The sequence below is a fragment of the Canis lupus genome, chromosome 18 (assembly GCF_003254725.2).
Source record: "Canis lupus dingo isolate Sandy chromosome 18, ASM325472v2, whole genome shotgun sequence".
Classification (NCBI taxonomy): domain Eukaryota; kingdom Metazoa; phylum Chordata; class Mammalia; order Carnivora; family Canidae; genus Canis; species Canis lupus.
The window spans coordinates 21,837,773-21,859,367 of NC_064260.1; the positions used below are offsets into that span (position 1 = coordinate 21,837,773).

The 21,595-nt window shown below is 40.4% G+C and overlaps 1 protein-coding gene and 1 long non-coding RNA gene across 9 annotated transcripts in view; one reads left to right on the plus strand and one right to left on the minus strand.

Annotated features, from left to right (window-relative positions):
- Positions 1-5,902, minus strand: part of CACNA2D1 (calcium voltage-gated channel auxiliary subunit alpha2delta 1) — a 476,780-nt gene extending 470,878 nt beyond the window's left edge. For 6 of the 8 annotated variants that reach the window (XM_025449559.3, XM_025449557.3, XM_025449558.3 and 3 more), the window contains exon 1: positions 5,756-5,900. In XM_025449559.3, coding sequence (XP_025305344.1) covers positions 5,756-5,856 — 101 coding nt within the window. In that variant the 5' untranslated portion in view covers positions 5,857-5,900. Of the gene's footprint in view, positions 1-5,755 lie in introns of all 8 variants that reach the window. The other 2 variants (XM_025449554.3, XM_025449560.3) reach the window with 2 other exon arrangements.
- Positions 5,903-6,600: 698 nt separating this feature from the next.
- On the plus strand, positions 6,601-8,526 carry LOC125752957 (uncharacterized). The gene is made up of 2 exons (XR_007403649.1): positions 6,601-6,715; positions 7,286-8,526. It is a non-coding gene; the product is annotated as an uncharacterized LOC125752957 (long non-coding RNA).
- Positions 8,527-21,595: the final 13,069 nt, after the last annotated feature.

A 21,595-nucleotide genomic window follows, 5' to 3' on the forward strand; every position in this document is an offset into this window, starting at 1 on the left:
CATTTGTGACACAATTTAAAATGTATCCTAATTTTTTTAATCCAGCAGAAGCATATGGTTAAAAAAAAAATCAGCAGAAGCAAATGTTAAAATAACATTTAGCCAGAAATATCCTGCATTCATATTCAAAGAGAACTTTAAATATTGCTTCATATGTAACAACCTGATCCTGCATTATTGAAATTAACTGTAAAAGTGTGCCAGTTCGTTGAGGCCACAATGTCAATCTTTTCCTTGTTTATTATCTTGTTAATATTTGTATAAACGGCAATTTTAAAGGAGCAATAATGCTGAATTACTACAAGTTATATAAACCTATAAGAGAAACCTAACAGTTTATATTGCACAAATATATTTTTTAAAACTGTTCATGTTTATCCTTTATTCTTAAAGCATGTCACACCAAATATGTTTAATTCTTACAAATATCTAAGTATCCCATATCTAAATGGCCAAAATAAAAACTGCTTAGTATGCAAAGGCCTTTTAGCAGGTGCCCAGCATTTCAAATGCAGTAGTTTCTTTCGCATACTTATTTTGCTAAAAAGATGGCAAAATCATACTTCATTTGCTACTCATCGATTATGTTAATGACTCGTCTCTACAGGACCTGAGCATTTCAAGCTGCTTTTGTATACAATAACTCATTTGATTCTCTTGACAAATTATTCTAAAATGCTAGTGTTATGAAAATATTTTGAAAGAGATTCAGCCACTAAAAACAGTTGTAGATTTGCAGGAATCTTCAAGCATATATATCTGTTAATAAATTTACCTTACTGAGGTTTTTCTACCACAGCAAACCACTTGAAGAAGGTTAAAAGAAATACGTGCACAAGCACCTGTGTGTGTCTGTGTATATGTCCATATGTAATAAAATATTACCTAATGAATAAAATACTGTGATGGAAAGTAAACAAATTATCTAACTATGCAGTGTTAATATTTTAGACCCTGAAGGAAAAGGTAAGTACAATATTTTTCACAAAGTACTACCATTTTTATTTCAATTGACACTAAAGTCAATTGCCTTTTTCTTTCAAATGTGGAAAGAATATGATACAACCAGTTCCATGATTTTGGACACAGGCACACACAAAATAAATCACTTGTAAGCCGCACGGTTGACCATCTTGACGCAGTTCAGAGTTTACTGGAAAGCAAGCCTATGAAAGGCTTGGGGACATTCGCTGTACTAGACATAAACAGTCCATGAAAAGAAAAAGTGGCTGACACGGTGTCTGATGCACACTACAAGTCTTAAGTAAATGAGGACTGGATGCGATGGAACCAAGTTCCTTCCGCAGGATAAGCAGCTTATACGCTTTTCTGAAATACTACTACAAATGATGGAAAAGTTGACACTTTAGTTATAACAAAATGTTACTTTTTAGTAACACTGCAAAAAAATCTGATTTTTTTTTCAAACTTCTAAGTACATTAATGATAGAACTGATTGTGTGTATACATGTAAGATACCAAAGGAAATCAGCAAAAAAGATGATTTCCCTAAAATATACTTTAACCATTTAAGTGTCCAGTTTAAGGTTATAAATGGTCCAAAGACATGTATTAGAAAACAAGATGTGAATTGAGAAGAATAGATTACTTTCCTGGAAATCTATATCCACATTACAAAACAGGGAAAAGAAGAGAAATTTCTGTGTATGTGTTTAAATGATACTCCAGAAAACATACCAATTAAGTAGTAGTTTGTTACGGATTCAATTTTAAAGTCATGTAAAAAAGTCCCAAATGCACTGTTATTTCTTATGTACACTCAAAAATCTAAACAGTAAATGTGAATACAGAATTTACAGGTGTTATTTATATTTTTGCAAATCCTTACTATGTATAAACCTGAAAATGAAAAGTATTTTATTATTTCTTTTAATCAGTGTTGGAGAAATAACAGAAAAGTGTCTACACAGCCAGGTTTCTTTGAATAAAAAGAGTGGTCAAGTTTCTGTTTTCAAAATGAACAATTTGCTATAGATTTTATTTTTATATGCACTAAGTTAAAATTAAACTAGTGAAAGCCATACACGATAATAAAGGTACATTTTATTTCCTTTAGTCATAATAGATTGCTTTAGATTGCTTAGATTCTTGTACCTTCCCAAAATGTTTTTTAGATTATATCCTTTATGGTCTGCCTAATGCTCACTCAAATGCCAATCCAAATAGCTACACTTATACCCACCTGTAAATATTAAGAAATTTAACACCATGATACTACTTTTCTGAAAAATAGACCTACTGTTGCATATTTTAAACATACACCTGTAGAATAATAAATGTTGTCTCACAGTTAATCTCCTGAGAACAAATTAAAGATCTGAGAACGGGATTTATTAACGTTCATTGTTTTTAGGTTTTAATTTACACAATATTTTACCTCATATTGTATCTTAAGGTACATTTCCTTGCACATGTAGTATGTGAAAAGAAATTGTTAGAACCAAATGAAAATAATTATGTCATTTCTAACACATGAAAAAGATATCCATTCCAATGTCATAAACTTATTTTCTACAGCCTTTAAATATAAATTTGTTCAGTAACAGAAAAAATATTCATATCTTAAGTATTTAAACTCCAAAGCACTATTCTTTCATGAGATTTATCTATTTCCCAAAGATATCTATAATTCTTATTAATATATGTATCCAATTACACACTTTATATTAAAATCCCCCACATACCAATGGGCTCTCAGCCAATTATTCTTGACTGATTGGTATTCTGATATGACTAAGAGTTTAACATTAACAGTAGTTATAACTACAGTTGTTTTTTTTAAATCGGGATTTGTAAATAGATCCTAAAATAAAGAGCAACAGATTCAAATTAACATTACAATACTGGCTAACATACATATTATTCTGAGTTTTAAAATAGAAGTGTTTTCATTTATGTGCCAAGAAATTATTTCTAGAACAAGCAAGAACTCCCTCTTTGAAAAGTATATCTTAAACTACCAGTATAAGCTGTGCATACTATAACATGAAAATGATGGGATTTCCATTTATATATAAACCAACATGCATTAGGTGGTGGCTACCATATGGCATATTTATGATTCACACTTTATTGAGACAATCATTTTCAAAAGAAAAGCCTAGCCTAGCAAAAAAATTGTATCAAAATTGCTCTCTTGGTGGGGGGAAGGGAACCTTGTTATTTTAGTGTTAAGTCTTAGAACAGTTTAACTATACCTAAATCCAGAAGAAAATGCTATTTGAGAATGTATACTAAGACAGAAAAAAAAATTTAAAAGAAATGTAAAATGATACATTATTTGTTTTATTATACTAAAACTTAAGCCTTTAATATCACTATAAACACTACTTAAAAGAAAAATAAAGCTCCGTGTTAGTAATTTTAGTTCTAGTGGAGAGGTCCCACTCCAATGAGTGCACAATTAATCTTATACTCTGTTGATGGCATGTTCTCCCTCTAAAACTGATACCACTTTTTCTGGGAAAAATAAAATTGTCAAAAAAAAAAAAAGAAAAAAAAAGAACTTATCAATGATTTCCAGAGAAATTTATACGTAGGACTGCAATAATTTGCCTTTATTGATACCATAATCTTTGTACTGAATGTTTATAAACTTGAATCTTTTTTCCAAAGATTCGAGATTTAGCATGATAAACACCCCGTATGAATTCTTTTCTTGCAAGAAAGGCAAATGGCATATCTCGACAAAATTAACACTGCACTTTTTAAAATTTCATAAAGTTTATTCAGAAACCTAGCAAGAAGTACAAATGTCAACTATCATCTCTCCTCTCCTCAGAAGATGGTATTTTAACTTTTGAAATAAATTACTGAAGACGCACAAGCCTTATCCAAATAGCGTTAATGTTACCTACAGGAGACTGACCTAGCTCTCTACAAGGTCTTTTATTAAGCTTTTACCTTACCAAATAATTAATATTTCCTATTATTTGAGAATGTCTTAAATCTCTATTGCTAAAAAATAAATTTCAAATCGTTTCAAAGGAAGGAAATTGTGGTTTCCTAATTCCTATTTTTCTTCACTTCTTTATCTTCTTTCTTGTCTCCAGTGAATTTCTGACCATAAACATTAAGTCACTTGAATTTGAGGACAGCATTTTTTGCAGACGTCCTTCTCACAATAAGGACTTGTACATTAGTATTTTATCATGGCATGTTCAGGAATAAAAGACTATTATTTTGTTGTAGCTTTAGAAAGTCACAGTTTCCTCCACTGGGGTGATGATGCATTCCCTCCAAATGAAAGAAATATTGATAAATTGTCCGTTAAAAATAACACACTGAAAATATGTAAGCTGCACACACGGGCTCCTTTTTAAAGAGCCACTTCTTTATCTGACAAAAATGCAAGGCGAGTCACTGGAGTTCTCGTTTTATAGGCCAAGCGGCCAAACGAATAAAGAATTCCATCCATAAAAGTGTAATTCCCTAATAGGAGTGGATGATTCTGAAGCATCTTCAGAGAAATCCTTACTCTATATATTTCAAAATCTCCGCTTGGAACATCCTGCCAATTAAACGACGATCTACAGATGGCATTTACCCTTTCGCTTCGTAAGGAAAAGGATCTGCAATCATTCCTACGGGAGATTATCTGAAAAAGGGCCAGGACTGCACATCAAGGACAAAAACTATTCGCCGCTCCCCTTCTCCGGGGCAGACGGCGCATCCCTGGGCTTGTGCCCCGGCCGGGCGGGCGGCAGGGAGGCCTCCGGGCGCATCCTGAACCCGCGGCGGCGCCGCGACCCGCGGAGCCCGGGGAGCATCGCCCAGGCCGCCGCGCGGAGCCAACAAAGGGCAGCCGGGCCGGCCCCGCGGCAGGAGTCCCGGGAGGCCACCTCGGCTTTGTTTTCGGGATGTAAAACGCATTCAAGGGACTCCTCCGTTTAAGATCACCTGCTCCTGGGAGCCTTAAAGTAGCTCCAAGAACCGGAATAAAGGCTCTGCCCGGACGCCCGAGGGGCCGCCCGGCGCCGTTCCGAGGTGCGTGCGTATCTCAGGAGCTACTGACTTTGCCTCTTTTTTTCCAGCCTAAGAGAAAAGAGAACTATTATTTTCCCTTCCCTTCCTGCCGCGTGACTACAGTTACCTTTAAATATTCTATTTCCAGAGCAGCAGCGGATTTTTTTTAAGTCATTTTAGCAATGTTAAAAATAAGAGGAAATTGCAGGGGACTCTGGAGACGTTGCTCCCTCCCTCCAGGAACGGGCCGTGTTCGCCCCAAGGGCAGGAGCGGCGGGGCCGCGGGGGGGCCGGGGGGCGCGGGGCCCCGGGACCCGGACCCCGACCAGGACCAGGACCAGGACCCGGACCCCGAGCGGGCCGAGCGGCCGCCGAGCATCCGGGCCGGCGGGCCCCGGGGCGCCCAGCGCGGGACGGCGGGCGGCGCACAACTTTTCCCGGACGGGCCTGGAGGGCCGCGCGTGCGGCTGGACACCGCCCCCCCACCCCCCCGGCCGGGCGGCCCAGCTCGCGGGGGCGGGGGCGGGGGCGGGGGCGCCGGCCGCGCAGGGCTGGGGCGCGGCGGGCCGGGCAGGGCTGGGGCGCGGCGGGCCGGCGGCGGGCGTGTCGGGACCGCGGGGCCCCCCGCCCGGCTCGGCCGCCGCCCCCGCGCCCCCCCCCGCGCCCCCCCCGCGCCCCCGGCTCCCCGCCCCGCCCCCCGCGCCCCTGCCCGGCCCGGCTGCCCGCTGCCCGCCCCCCGCGCCCCTGCCCGGCCCCGCCGGCGACTTACGTGACGGCCGAAGGGAAGGGCTCCGCGGCGGCGGGCCGGACCAGCGCCGCCTGCACGAGCGCCAGCGCCAGCGCCAGGGCCAGCAGGCGGCCCGCAGCCATGCTCGCGGTCGAGGGGCCGGCGGGGCGCGGGGCGCGGGCAGCCTCGGGCGGGTCGGCGGGCAGGGGCGGGGCGCGGGGGGCGGGGGGCGGGCGGACCCTCTAGCGCGCGGCTCCGGCTCCGGCTCCGGCTCCGGCTCCGGCTGCTGCTCCGCGCCGCGGCCGCCGCGCCTCCGCCGCCATCAGCGGCGACTCGGGAACAGAGGCGGCGAGTCGGCCGGCGCCCGCGCTCGCCGTCGCCCTGCCTCCCGGTCTCCTCCCCGATTTATGCCCCCGACCGCGGGGGGGCGGGGGGAGGGGCCGGGGGCGCGGGGCGGCGGCGGAGACGCGGCTGGCGGCGGGAGGCTCGCTCCGGCTCCTCCGGGGGCGGGCGGGGCGGGCGGGGCGGGGCGGGGGCGGCCCGGGCGGGCGGGGAGGGGAGCCGGGCGCGAGGGAGGGGAGCGGGGAGGGGAGCGGGGAGGGGAGCGGGCGGGGAGGGGAGCGCGGCGGCGGCTCCTCTGGCTGCACCGCCCGGCGCGGCTCTGCCCGCGCCCGGGCCCCCCGCCTCCCCCGGGGCGCGGAGCGGTCCTCGGGCCGCCGAGGCCGCAGGGGTTCGGTTCGCCTCCTGGAGCACCGCTGTGCCCGCTGCCGGGCGGCGCCGCCGAGCGCGGGGCCGGGGGGCCGGGGGCCGGGGCGCAGCTGCCTCGACGGAGCCGCGGGGCCCGGGCCGAGGACTGTGCGGCCCGACCCGCCGGCCCGAGGGGCGCAGCGGCGACTCCCGCCGGAGCCCCGGGCCCCGGCCCCCTGCGGGGCTGCCGACCCGGGTCAGGGCGCAGGCCCGCGAAGGGGAAGCAGCGGGAACAGGTGGCGACGGGCGCTCGAGGTGTGCGGCGGGGGCGGGGGCTTGGGGGCTGGAGGTGTGCGGGGGGGCGGGGGCTGGGGTGTGCAGGGGCGCGGGGGTCGGGGGCTCGGGGCGTGCAGGGGCGCGGGGGTCGGGGGCTCGGGGCGTGCAGGGGCGCGGGGGGGCGGGGGCTCGGGGCGTGCCGGGGCGCGGGGGTCGGGGGCTGGAGGTGTGGAGGGGCGCGGGGGGTCGGAAACTGGAGGTGTGCAGGGGCGCGGGGGGTCGGGGGCTGGAGGTGTGCAGGGGCGCGAGGGATCGGGGCGCTGGGGCTGGAGGTGCGCAGGGGGGCGGTGGGGCGCGGGGCTCAGGCCTCCCAGAAAGAGCGGGGGGCTCGGCTCAGGCCTCCCCCGGGGCTCGGCCTCGGCCCGGGTGGAAGCGGGGCGCCCCGTGGGCAGGGCCCCCCGTGATGCGCTGGGGCTGCCTTCCGCAGCAAGTGAAGAGAATACCATTCCTGATGGGAAAGAACGACCAACCTGCGTATGGGTAAAAGCGGCGATTGGCGATGGCTATAAGATTTTTCATGAGCTTTTTTTTTTTTTTTTTTTTTCTTAGTTTCCCGAGGGGTCTGTGGAGGGGCCGCGACTCTTCCCACTCCGGAGTCGAGGTCCAGCCCCCGAGGGCAGCCCCCCGGGAGGAGCCGGAGCGCCCAGCGGCGGAGCGAACTGTCACAGTGTAGGCCGCTCTCTGCCTCTTGACCCCGAGATGTTCCCTTCCCCCTGACTCGCACCCTTCCTTGTGCCTTATTTGTTTTCTTTATGTTCTCCTCCTCTCTGGCTTGCTCTTTGTTTCCCTCCTCCGCTTCGGAGGGACCTCACAAAAGGCGCCCCGCCGTGACTTAACTTAGTTTGTTTTTTGCCCGTTAGAAAGAGGGAGGCCGCGGGAGCCAGCAAATGGGAAAAGAAGTGGGATGTAATGGCCTGAGAACGGGAGCCCTGGAAGGGTATTTTGCATAACTGAGGATGGCCTTGCCGTCCAGATTTAGGTAACCAGTCAAGCCCATCGTTTTTGTTTCAATCTTTAATGATTCAAAAGCAGATTTTCTTTCTCGGCCTGAGGATTCCGAGTAGCAGGACGAGATGCCCATCACTGTCTATGTGATAGGTCGCTACCACAACAGCCTCCCTCCGTAAGAATTCTGTACTCTGTCAATTATTTCAGTAATGCCTTCAGACTTCCTACGAAGGAAGTACACCATTTCCAATTTATATCTTTAAGACAAAGAGCTTAAAGACCAAAACGGATGTAATAAACTTCTAGAGAAGGTAAGTCAGCCTTCATTATTTGTTGGCCTTTGAGCCAAATCTCAATTTCTTTGGATCCCTCGGATGAAGCCCTGTGTTCTCTAATATCTGAAGTTGTTGAAGAAAGATACTACTTCCACAGTTCTTCCTGCAAGTGCTGGTTATCAGCCGTAGCCTAAATCATTGCTTCATCCTCTGTTGTGGAGCTTGCGATTAAATGCTTCATTGACCTAAACCTTTCTAACGAGGATACTCAAAATGTGGCTTTTATTTCTTACCTGTGATAACTAGAGCAAGGGCATTTTCACAACATAGCATTCTGTGTCTGTTGGATTATCCATAGGCCCCTACAATGCATCGTTTAAACTCAGTTCAGTTATTTTGAAAAATTCCGTAAAAACCAGATCATAGGGCAGCCCGGGCGGCTCAGCGGTTTAGCGCCGCCTTCAGCCCAGGGCGTGATCCTGGAGACCTGGGATCGAGTCTGCCTCAGGCTCCCTACGTGGAGCCTGCGTCTCCCTCTGCCTCTGTCTCTCTCTCTCTCTCTCTCTCATGAATAAATAAATAAAATCTAAAAAAAAAAAAAAAAAAAAAAACAGATCATACACCATTAGTAGTAATAAAATTTTGCTTATTCACCAAATCTTGCCATTCCAGATAAAATGTTTATAAATCATAGGGACTGATGACATAACTTGTGTTATGGGCCATCATAAATAAGAAGTCACAAATCAATAGCTACTATTCATTTAAGAGAAAATAATCTAATAAGAAAGATTAATGAAGATCTGATGCCTGTATTAATCATTTCCAGATGAAAGTTTAATCCAAAATATTTAGTTCACACGAAGCACTGACTTTTTACTCATGACCAATTTGTGTCTAACTTTTGGCTCTCAGTTGTTACTATATGTAAATGTTTAATGTGCTCATAAACATTTTATTTTTATTAAAAATGCAGAAAGAACAAATGAGCCTAATAGCCACGAAATGACTCCTCTTACTCCTACCTGATTTTAGGTAATATTATACGTATCAGTAGCATAAAATTCAATTTTGGTTGCATTTTACTGTGAGCGTATTTCTGTGTGTAGAAGCATATTTGTAATGATCTTTTTCAGTAAATCAAATCTAATTTCTTCAACATTTTTGCTTTAAGAATAAGACAATGTAATTAAGATGTTTTGTTCTGTTTTTCTCTTATGTACAAACACACAGCACTAGAAAGAAAAATGGTTTGTGGCAAAAAAAAATTGAACAGGCAATCACTCATTTTCTAGGTTTTTGGTATCTGTTAAGAAACTAAGAGCACAGTGACCACAGGCCTTATTTATTTACATGCAAATGGGAGGCTAGGACCTGTCTCTGAGCGAGATACAGCGTTAAGAGCCAGAAGAAGACAGACTTGCGATTTGAGGCAGTATATGCAGGCACAGGGGTGTTCCAGACAGAGCCCAAGTTAAAAACAAATGGACAGAAAGCCTCAACTATCTCTGTCCTTGGGGAATGTTTTCAGGAGATGGGAATATGAAAAGAAAGCAACTCAGAACTACCAATTCCCAGGAGAATGGTTAAGGGAATGTGTGAGGGTTCTTACATCAGTGTTCACATTCAGTATTTTTAAACTAAAGCAGCACAGAGAGGCCATTATAGAAAGCACCATGGAAAAAACACGACCTTAGATCAAAAAATATGGTCACATATTCCTACAAACAAGACAGATATTTGGAGGACATTTTCCCCTGGCCCAAGCCATACAGTTACTGACAAGGCATTAAACTTGAAAGAAGGGACACCAAGTGACACAAGTGCTAATGGATACGGCTAAATGAAGACAAAGTAACATTGAACAATAGTTACTAATTGGAAGTTTGTTGTTTGCCTATATTGGCAAACTTCTGCTGATTTAAGTATTTAGAAATATTACCGGTTATATTGAATCCTGTCAAATCCTCAGACAAGCCATGGCTTTTACGGTACTGTATTTTTAAATTTCTGCTAATGACAGATTTCTTCATTTTTCTTTCTCCCTTCCCTAGTAAGTATAAGCACATCTCCGGAAAAAAAAAAAAAAAAAAAGCACCCACAGCGTGACTTCCCATTAAAGAAGAATTATTAAACTTGAAAATCTAGATTTCATTGTAAGATCCTCTTCACTCCACAGAATTGGAGTTTTCGTTGGTTTTTTTTTTTTTTTTTTTTTTTTGAGCCTTAAGGGATAGCTCAAAGTATGGGGAACCCATTTACTTAGGCCTATACAAAGGGAAGAATTCAGTTATTTATGCAAGTATTCAATAGCACCAAAAATATAATGGGCATTGTTAATAAGAGATGGAGGATAACATTTGAAATGACCCAAACTAACAATTGTTGTCACTCTTTCCAGTGTTTGGATTTTTTTTTTTTTTTGATTTTATGGATGTAACCTCTCATGAGAAAGAAAAAGAAAGATGGTTGATACTATTCTATTAGGTTTTTAATATACTTTAAATACAATAAACCACCATTGAAACCTAGCATGTTTCTCTAAGACTATAGGTATGTTATGGATCAAATTCACTGCCTACACAGATTATATAGAATTCATCTATTAAATGAGTGTCCATTGAAGCACCACAAAGGGTGTTGCCAGGAATTTCCCCCTCTGCAGTAATGGGTAATGGAGAGAAAATAAAAGAGCAATCATCCTATTTTTATTTTAGATATGATTAAAACCCCTGCTCTTTGGATACCTGGGTGACTCAGCGGTTGAGCGTCTCCCTTGGGCTAAGGGCATGACCCCGGGGTCCTGGGATCGAGTCCCGCTTCGGACTCCCTGCTAGAGGCCTGCTTCTCCCTCTGCCTGTGTATCTGCCTCTCTCTGTGTGTCTCTCATGAATAAATAAAATCTTTAAAAAAAAAAAAAAGAGTTCCTGCAAATTATTTGCAAAGAAAACATGACTACCTGAACATATTAGTAAACATAGAATTACAATCCTACATTCTATTGGGAGATGACAATAAGATGACCTCTATTTTACTCACCTATCACAGATGGAAGTTATAATCTTATAAGCTTGATATTTGGAAGCATCAGAAAACCAAGACAGCACAAATATTTTTATACAGTAATAACTTCTTAAAAGGTGGTGGGGTCCTAAGGGTTTCTGACAATTTGGGGGAAAAAAGATACTGTGATGCTTAATCGCCTAAAGGATATTGTTATATGCTATCTAATATCCTACATTTTTATGTAATTAATAATACGTCAACATTTTATACTTTAAAACTGAGATTAAGGATCTAAACATATCTATAAATAGCTTGCATTGTCTACAACTGGAATCTATACACATTTCTTTTTCTTATTCACAGTGCCTTAAATTTTACTCTAAGGTGACCCATTCTTTAAGAATATGATTCTGTCAGAATGTCCATAGGTGGCTAGAAGAAAAGAGTTGATTTCATAAATTTGCCAACCTGGGTGAAGATAGTCCAAATTTAAACAGCAAACTGAGTCTTAAGTTTCAAGCTAAGTATATTTATTACCTGGATGTCACTGCAAGTCATTCTGTTACACACAGATCGGTCTATTTTTACCAAGATGTCCTTCATTTTAGTGGATAGAATTTATACTAGCAGGACTTGCAGAGTAAATTTCAAACAAATGCATAACTCTCAAATATCGAGTGGATAACTTCAAAATGAAAGTTTTTATTTCTGTAATATCATAAAGACATTTACTAATCCAGCTTCCATTAATAGTGATTTAACTTTCTTTAATTATGTCATTGACAAGAGTTGGTAGTCATTACCCGTAATAAGAACATGCATTAAAACATTTTGATTGGGAGAGCTTATAGACTTAGTCATCTGTCTCTTTAATAGTACCTGAAATTCCTTACATTCAAGACCTCTTGTTTCCAACAGTAGAGTATTATGCGATTTCCTATATATATTGGATTGATTATACAATTCTTTTAAATTTCATTTCTATTTCTCAAACTATGTACAACTTCTCCCTTTGAACAACACAATACTTATCAAAGATGAACTGTCATCATAAACTCACTTACAACACAGTGACAAAACTTCAATTCAAGCCTTAACAAATGTCCATGATTCATCAGTGTTCAGGGACAGAACCCAGTTCTGCTGTTTCTCTCCCCTTTCTTCCCCAAGTTAACTAGCCAGCCCCACTCCTCCCCTTCTCCACCCCTTCTTTTGATTTTTTTCTTCCCCAACAGACAATAGTTAAGTGTCTTTAACACGTGACCAAAAAAGGGATTTTTTTTTTTTAAGTAGTAAGGAGAAAAGGAAGTAGAAAAATTTTGAAATGCAAAGCGGAATTATCCAAAGAAAAGGAAAATGGAAATATGAAGGTGGAACCATGTGCAGGGGGAAAGGAGTTTGGTCATACAACGCAGATAAACACAATGCAAAGAGGTAAAACAGAAACAGCAAGAAATGTGAAGACCAGAACTGCTTCCACAAAAAATCAGTAGCATAAATGAGGCAAAAGAGTAGGACAAGTTTACTTCAGGATTCAATCAACCAAAGTTGTTATTGCTCAATATATATAATATTCAATATTGCCCCACTTATACAAAATCTTATTAACCTTTTAAGGTTCTCTAAAAGTGGAAGAGGTTCTAGAATCTTCATATTTCACCACTTTATTTAATTTAAAAAATAATATTAAAGTATTATTAGGTACATCTACCATGACATAAGTTTGCAAATTCCCTTTGCATTTGAAATTCCCATAGGCAGCAATCTGATCATTTATCATGCAGGATTTTTATATCAACTCTAGTGGAAAACATCATAAGCCACTTCATATAAAATATCGATTTGTATGTAACAAACATTTTTATAGTCAATCACTCATAAAATTTAGTGAACCTACTTTCTTTCCATGGGCAACCTTCAGAACCACTTCTTTTCTCCTAATGCATTTTCTCAGGAAAAATTCATCAACCATATCAACCATCAGAAGGTGTAAATGGGATTAGGAGGGGAGAGCAAAAGTGATTTAGCTGCTTCAATGACTTTGTTCTCACCTGAAAAAGTGTTCACATTCAGAAAATGTTCCCAAGCCCTGAACTAAGTTAAATGTCATATGTCCTAGACTATGTCCATGTCTTACATTAATCTGTTCTTAATGAGAAAGCTTGAACTCATTAATTTCTAAGACCTCCATCAAATACTCAAATTCCTGACTCCAGATACTCTGTCGAGTCTTGAAATCATTAGAAACTCTCAGCTATAGGAAAGTACAGTCATATGCAGTGGTGTGCTAGAAATGGCACAGACATACCTAACTACAAAGCCTAGCTCTGTAATTTAGGAATTCAGAGAGGTTGGCCAAATTACTTAGCCTTCCTGAGCCTCAGTTTTAGATTTTTAAAGTTGAAAATATCCTGCGAGAATTAAATAATACAGCTTTTTACTCATTCATTCCATTTTTTCATTAATTTGTAACCACACCCCAAAGGAGTGATATTACAGGACAACAGATAAACCATTTAGACGTGCAATGTGAAAAATATCTCCCTCTCTACTGACTTAAGACTTGAAAAATCTATAACAAATTATTTTTGAGAAATCTAAACAATAACCTGTAAAGACAATTAACTGACATGTAGTATACATTTAATGAACTTTATGGTAGACACATGCTCTAAGTAAGTATGTACCATTATTTTTCTCATTCTTTTGTAATTTGTGTCCACGCTGTAAAATGTACATATTATGTTAGCACACTAGTGATCAATATAGGTAGATTCTATTGCTCTCATGTGTAACAAAAAAATGAGAATAAATAAATGCTTTTCAAGGCTCTATGTATGTAGGTAATTTACATACAATGGAAAAAATAGTTATTGGAAATATATAATGAGGTGTCTTTTCCCATTTTTTTCTTTTTTTAACAGTTTTATTGATACATAATTCACATATCATTCAAGTCACCCATTTAAAGAGCATGTTCTAATGGCTTTTAGTATCGTAGAAAGATTTCCAATATCATTTTTATTTAAAAAGATCAATTATTACACCTTTGAACAGGGATAGTGTTTGGTGAGACCTGCAAGTATTAGCTATGTAGACAGACATGTGGCAAATGTTAATTCCTTTTTTTTTTTTTTGCAAATGTTAATTCAACTTAAGATTAATGTTAGACAAATTTTGATGACCTTGATAACTAAATTATACAAATTTTTGATGGTTAGCGTTTTTTCAAATAGACAACTTAGCCTATATCCCTTACATAGTTTACTTCAAGCAGTTAATCACCATAAAAAGTTTTTATTTAAACTTCTATAAAAAATCAATAATTAATTGGAAACACTGTTATAATATATATCATATATACAAATATGTATATATACATGTATACACACATATAGGTGTATGTATACATATATGTGTACATATACACATACATATGTATGTATATGAATACAGTAAAATTATAATTCAGATTGGCATATGTACCTCCTTCTTATTTGTATCACTTAGGCATATGTTATAGAGTTTATTTTGTGTTGTCATCTTGTACTTATACAATGAGAAGAGTATTTATGATATTGAAGTATGTGAGACTATAAATGACATTTGCATTTATCGAGTACATCAACTCTGCTTTTACATTTAATCACTGGCTAGAGCTATTTACTGCTTCATGTACTGTTCTTCCATAAACAGCAATACCTCAGTAGGACACCTTCAGAGTACTGATTTTTTTCCCTTTCAATGGAGATGAGGAAGAAACATGTTATAGAAATAAAACATCCTCACCTTGATCAAGTAAATGAGAAGCTTTAAAAACTGAATATGAAACCAGAAAAATTAGATCAATAAAATCTATAAATGCATTTCATTTTGATAACTTCTATTAGATCTGCAAATAAAGGATTTGTCATTTTAATTCTCAATGAAATATTAAGACAACTAACTGAATTTACTGCTTTCTCACTGCAGTATTTTTTGAAATTTAAGTAAAAGTATCTCTTAAAGACTGTAATAGTAATGGTAATCCATAGATATAGGCAATCTTCAACTTACAGACGTGTACCAAACAGTGATTTTTTATATCACTGTCTTGAAACACAGGCTTGCAGTTTCTCACAGAAAGAACATGTCGATTTTAGTCAGCAACCTGAGCATGCATTCAAATTTCTGCTTAGCTTCAATTGCTAGGGCTATAATCACCATTTCTAATCATAAAGTCTAACAGACTTCAAATAACTTTTAATTTAATAACCTTGGAAATATCAATTGATTAATGTAGGATGATGGTCATCACTTAATCTCATTAAGAGCATTAAAAAATGTATTATATTTCATGGAGAAAAAAACACTCAAGTGTTTTGTCTTTCACATGTGAAGCATTTATGTGTAAGTGCCTAATGGAAATCACAGGAACTTACCATATGTTTGGATACAAACTAGAAATTTATATGTGTCTTCATTCAATGAATTACTATTTCAGTGAGTCATCTATTCACTTGTTATTAAGAGTATCCCAAGAGCTTAATATTCTAATAAGAATCATGTGCTTCATAAATGTATATATTTCTACTTGACACCCACCCCCAAAGTGGATGAAATGTGTGTTTGTCATATGTAAGTGTTTATAGGAGATATCTACCTCTTTTCTAGTCTTAGGTTGCAAGAAGAAAGTTTTAAAACTTGCAACTTGTATCCAGAATACCAGGTCAAAAACTCTTAGAAACTACACTGCAGGTCGCAATGCAAAATGGGGCGGCTGCTTTGGGAAAGGTTAAATATACAATTACCATATGACCCAGCAATTCCACTCCTAGGTATTAACCCAAGAGAGACGAAAACTTACATACGTAAAAACCTGTACATGAAATGTCCTTGGAAACAATGTACATAAGAACCAAAAAGCAAAAAACCAAACGTCCATATATAAATACAATGTGGTATCACCAAGCAAATATTATTTGGCAATAAAAATTAACGAAGTCCTGACCTGCTACAACATGGATGAACCTCGAAAACGTGCTGGGTAAAAGGAGCCAGTCAGAAAAGATCACCTATTATATGATTTATTTATATGATATGTCCAAAGCCATGTCATATAAATAAGAAGAAGCCAATCCATAGAGACAGAAAGTATCTTGGTGATCGCCTAGGACTAGGCCGGATTTTCAGCAGCGGTGGGAGGGTGTGGAGTAGGTAGGGGGATGGGGAGTGACTTCTAATGGGTATGGGATTTCTTTTTGGGGTGATGGAATGTCCTAAGTTGGGATGGTTCCACAACTTAGTCAATATACCAAAAACCCTTGAATCATACACTTTACATGACATGCCAACTATATCTAAATTACATCTCTGCTACATACAGTAATGTCTAGTGCAGTTTACTCGACTGCAAAATGCACATGCAATACTGCTTCTCATCAAGTACCTGGGCCGGTAGTAGGCACTCTGTAAATATATTATGAAAGAAACAAGACAGGGAAGTAAGCAAGCCAAAAGCATTACATGTAGAAAAATTAATTGAAATGAGGTGTTGCATCTGTTTCAAGTAAACCCAGTATTACTGAAATCTGTTCTAATTGTCTTCCTAAGAGCCAATCCGGGAGAGGTGGATCTGTAGACAGGAGTGTTTGTCCTCCCCGCTAAGCAGTTTCAAAGGACACACTCAGCGCCAGGATATTGAGAGAGGCTGGACTGAGGAGCGGCTGCTGGAAAATCCTAATGACAGGAGAAACCCAGAGCTCTGACTTGAAGCTATAGTATCATTCATACCCATCGGTGCTGCTCACATTGGGGCATGCATCCTGACACCCCGAGGACCTACCAAAACACGGATCATCATTAGCCCGAGCCCTGAGTTTCTGGCTGGTGGATACAGGTGGGCCCTAAGAATTTGCATATCTGACAAATTTGCAGATGAGACTGAATCTGCGGGTCTGCGGAGTTCTGCTGGTTCTTTACAAAGAGAATAGTTATCAGGTGGAGATGATGTGAGGTGGGCTAAGGGAAGGCAGGGCAAGACATTTAAAAAATGACACGATGAATACAAATCTTATAAATCAATAGCTGAGAGCAAAGCTTCCAAGCCGGTGGATTATCTCGGTACATGGGGAGAATGGTGATTCGGTGAGGTGAGTTTTATTATCAGGTGTTACCGCTAACACCAATTCCCGAGTAAAATTGCCTGTCAGACGTCCCGCTGCCTTTCATGTATCAAATTCCCTGGAACTGGCGGGTCCGAGAACAGCCCGAACAACGCATGAGGCCAAGTGGAGGCCTGTTCTCCAGTACGAGGGGCAGGACGTGTTAGGGACCTGATTCTTCCCCAAGCATGCACCCCTCAGGGCCATCTTCCTCTCCTACTTGGTGTAAATCTCCATTATCTAATTTATTGCCTTGGGTTAGTTACAAAATGCATTCACAGGCATAAGCACCTCTTCCACTGACACATACATAGCCATCTGTCATTATCAAAAATCAGTTTATCAGACAAACCAGCTACACCTTGAAAGAAGATTTCCAGGCACAATGAGAAGTTATTTTGGTTTTGGTTAAAAAAAAAAAAAAGTCAGAATGATAATCAAGACGAAGGCATTATTAACAGAGTACTTTAGAGCCTTAGATGTTTCTTTGATATACTTTATGTGACACTGAAGGATATTTTTATGTGTGTGTTTTTTTGTTTTGTTTTGTTTTGTTTTTTTACTCTTCCTTATAAGTCTTAAACCTCATATGGGTCACAGACTCCTTTCAGAGAATGAAAGCAAAAAATAAACAAAACTCTTTATAGGTTAAAAAATAGAAGCTGGTCTTCCAGCCCTGGGCAGAAAAGTATATATTACAATGAAAGTATGGTTATGGAAATAAAAACAATTCAATAGATAAAGTATAGAATTGTAATCAGCCTTCCTCCTCTTTCAATTACTTGAGTTTTCCAAAGAAATCTGTATCATCTGGAGACAGATACTTTGCTCTTTATTTCTATTATGTCAGCGTGAATAACCAGCACTAGTACAGATATTAGCACTGGCGAGTACATGGACCGGGTCACCCTGTAGGTTCAGGAGTTTAAATTAGAATTTTATAAGCATAGTGACTTTTGAAAACAATTTCCAAAGCCATGTAATGTTTGAATTTATATGAAATATTGCACTGGAATTGTAACTATTTGATAATTCACTATTACATTCAGTATCAGACTATGAGATGGAGCAAGCTAATTCTTGAGTTTAAATTAAAACATAAGTGACATGACTAGACCACCTTGATACCATAAAGAGAGTCAAAGTCTGAAATGTTATGGGAAAGGTAGTAGTGATTTGCAAAACTAAATAGGTTAATTCTTGTCATATACACTCAACATTTGCAGGTGTTATTACCTATAAAATTTGATTCTATTTGTACTCTTTTTCTATAAAACAGTAATTGTAGTTAATAGACATATATATTTTTTCTCTTTACTATAAAAACTGTTCCAACCTTAAAGTTGATGTGACAAGATTATATTCATATAAACTTAATATCACCAAGACCTTTAAAAATAAAAATAGAGGATTATGCTAAATTATATCAAGGAATATATTTTATCTACTTTTTAAAAAAGATTTTTATTCATGAGAGACACAAGAGAGAGAGGCAGAGACATAGATGGGGTAGAAGCAGGCTCCCCACAGGAAGCAGGATGTGGGACTCAATCCCTGGAAACGGGATCACACCCCAGGCTGAAGGCAGACAGTCAACCAGTCAACCGCTGATCCACCTAGGCATCCCTTATCCTCTTACTTTTAAAGGAATATTCAAATGAACACTTTTTGCTATTTTAGGCATTCTTTTTTACCTACATAGTCACAAATTTTAGCACTGATTAAAATATTACAACTAATTATTTTCACACTTATGCTATGATTTTCATAAATATTGGTGTTTTAATAAGGGAAAGATTAATCTGAAGTTAAATTTTTGTTTTATAAGATTAAGGGATTTTTTTCCACCCTGACTATGTAGATAATTCTGTATTAGGGCAATAGTGTTTTCCCTGACAAATAATACCTTACTTTTTGAGAACTGAACATAAAAGAAATATATCTATTGCCCATTTAGTAACCCAGTGCAGACTTGACTGTCACCAAGCAGATTTCTCCTAGTGGTCATTCAAGAAGCAAGGTTTTTTTCCTTCTCGTGGCTCCTCTGTCTCTTAAGGCTCCGGAGTCTTGAACCCAGAATAAAGAAGAAAGGGACACCAAACAAGAAATCTCTGAGTCTTCATAGCTTGAAATGTATCATGTCTACTCTCATTCCCTCATAGTAAACTAGCCAAATGGCCCCACACAGATGCAAGTGGAGGCTGACAAATGGGGGTCCCTGTCTGGGCAGCAAACTTCCATATATGCAACAGAAGCTAGAGCACAAATTTTGGTAGCAAGTTGGTTATCTTCTGACCATCAGGTTATCTTCTGACCATCAAGTGTCTGTGCTTCCTTCTTTCCATATATAGAAACTTTTTCTCTCTTCTAAGCTAAATTCCTGCCCCTTCCCTTAATCCAACCGCATGTCAAGGAACTCTACACAATTCGAATTCATTCAGATATGGCTTCCCATGACACAGCAACCTCCGAAGAGCAAGTTTCTGGCCCCTCCCCTTACCACACACCAAAGTGCAAAGAGTACGGTTGCAAAAAAAAATTCCTATTTGCAAAAGGAAGAATGGCATACACACAACAGTTACTGTTCCTCAGCAATGACAAAATCCAGCTGACCAGAATGACGTGGTGAAGAACACATACTCTTAAGAAGGTCCATGATAAAGCCCTGATTTCTGACTCTGAGACACATTTCCTTATTTATTATTTTCAATGGCTGCTGCCTCCAGCCTTGTCCATTATTCTCCAACACTGTTTCTGCAGTGAATAACAGTAGTAGTATACCCACTGTGATAGGAAGAACCATATCCTCCCAGAAATGTTTATGTTTTAATCTTTTGAACCCTTGAATATGTTGCGTGACATGGCAAGGGAGAATGAAGGTTGTAGATGAAATTAAGGTTGCTATCTAACCTCAAGATGGAGAGATTATCCTAGATCATCTGGGTGGGCCTAATATAATCAGAAGACTCCTCACACATGAATAAGAGAGGCAGGAGAGTCAATGTCAGAATAACAAGACCTGAGAAAGACTTAACCAGCCATTGCTGGCTTTTAAGACAGAGGAGGACATAAGCTAAGGAATGCAATGGTCTCTAGATGCTGACAAAAGCAAAAGACAAACAAACAAAAACAAAAACAAAACAAAAGTCTCATGGAAAAAGAAACACAGCCCCATTGAAATTTTTATTTAAGTCTAGCACGCATTTTGAATTTCTGACCTCCAGAACTATAAGATCATAAACTTGTGTTGTCTGAAGCCACTGCATTTGTGCTAATTTGTAATAGCAGTAAAAGATTTGGATCACAATTCCTGCTATAAATTTGAAGGGACAGAGATCTTTTTTTGAACAGCTGTAGGCTTTTTCTTTTAGGTCAGGGTCATGTTTTGGTTTATTTGGTTTGTAACAATAGAATTCTCTAAAAAGGTAGAGGCTTCTGATCTGATCACTTCCATCGGTACCAAGTTATATTAACCACACTCAAAAGTTCTTTCCTCGACTAAATAGTCAAATCTGCTTTAGTTCTTGTATTCCTCTTCCTCCTTCTCTCTGTTTCTATCTCTTAAATATCAGTTTCCTTTGTGCCTTTTGAAATCATAAACGTCTTTGGAATAATAGACTCTTAAACCAATCTCTGCCATAGGGCTGAACTTTTCATCCTATTCTTACATGAGCCTTTATCTTTCTTGTAAATTTCTGTGAAGTCATGCAAGAAACATCCAACATGCACTATCTTCACTGTGGGTTTTTTTTTTTCTTTTCCTTTCCCTTTCCTTTTTTTCTTTTCCTTTCTTTTCTTTTTGACAGAGCTATAGTTTTGGTGGTATGGGGTGTCTTTATAAAGTTATGATGGTAACAATTTGATGAACTGTTTTGACACTGCAGAACAGGAGTCTCTACTTTCCCAGCCTGTTAGATCATCTCCTTTCCTGGACACCTCCTGACCATTGAACCAAAGCCACATATTTTAAGTCTTTGTTCTGGTATCACCCAGTTTAAGGAATCAATTTCTGTATTAGTTTAGGAATGTTAACTGTTTTTACAAATAAACCCATGTTTCAGTAGCTCAACAAAATAGGCATTTCCTTCTTAAACTATTAATAGTAAAACATGGGGATTCAGCCATATAATATTAGCAAAAAAGGTTCTGTTAGTCATGTGGCCCCAAGCTCCCTAAAACTCACCATCACATGCAAAAGGAGACAGAGAAGAGAATGCAGGCTTCCTTCTTTAAAAAGTGGATATAAAAGCAACTCAAGGGCAGCCTGGGTGGCTCAGCGGTTTTAGAGCCACCTTCACCCCAGGGCATGATCCTGGAGACCCGGGATCGAGTCCTGAATCAGGCTTCCTGCATGGAGCCTGCTTCTCTCTCTGCCTGTGTCCCTGCCTCTCTCTGTGAGTCTCTCATGAATAAATAAATAAAATCTTAAAAAATAAATAAATAAAAGCAACTCACAGAATTCCTATGAGGAGAATTGGTTACATGGT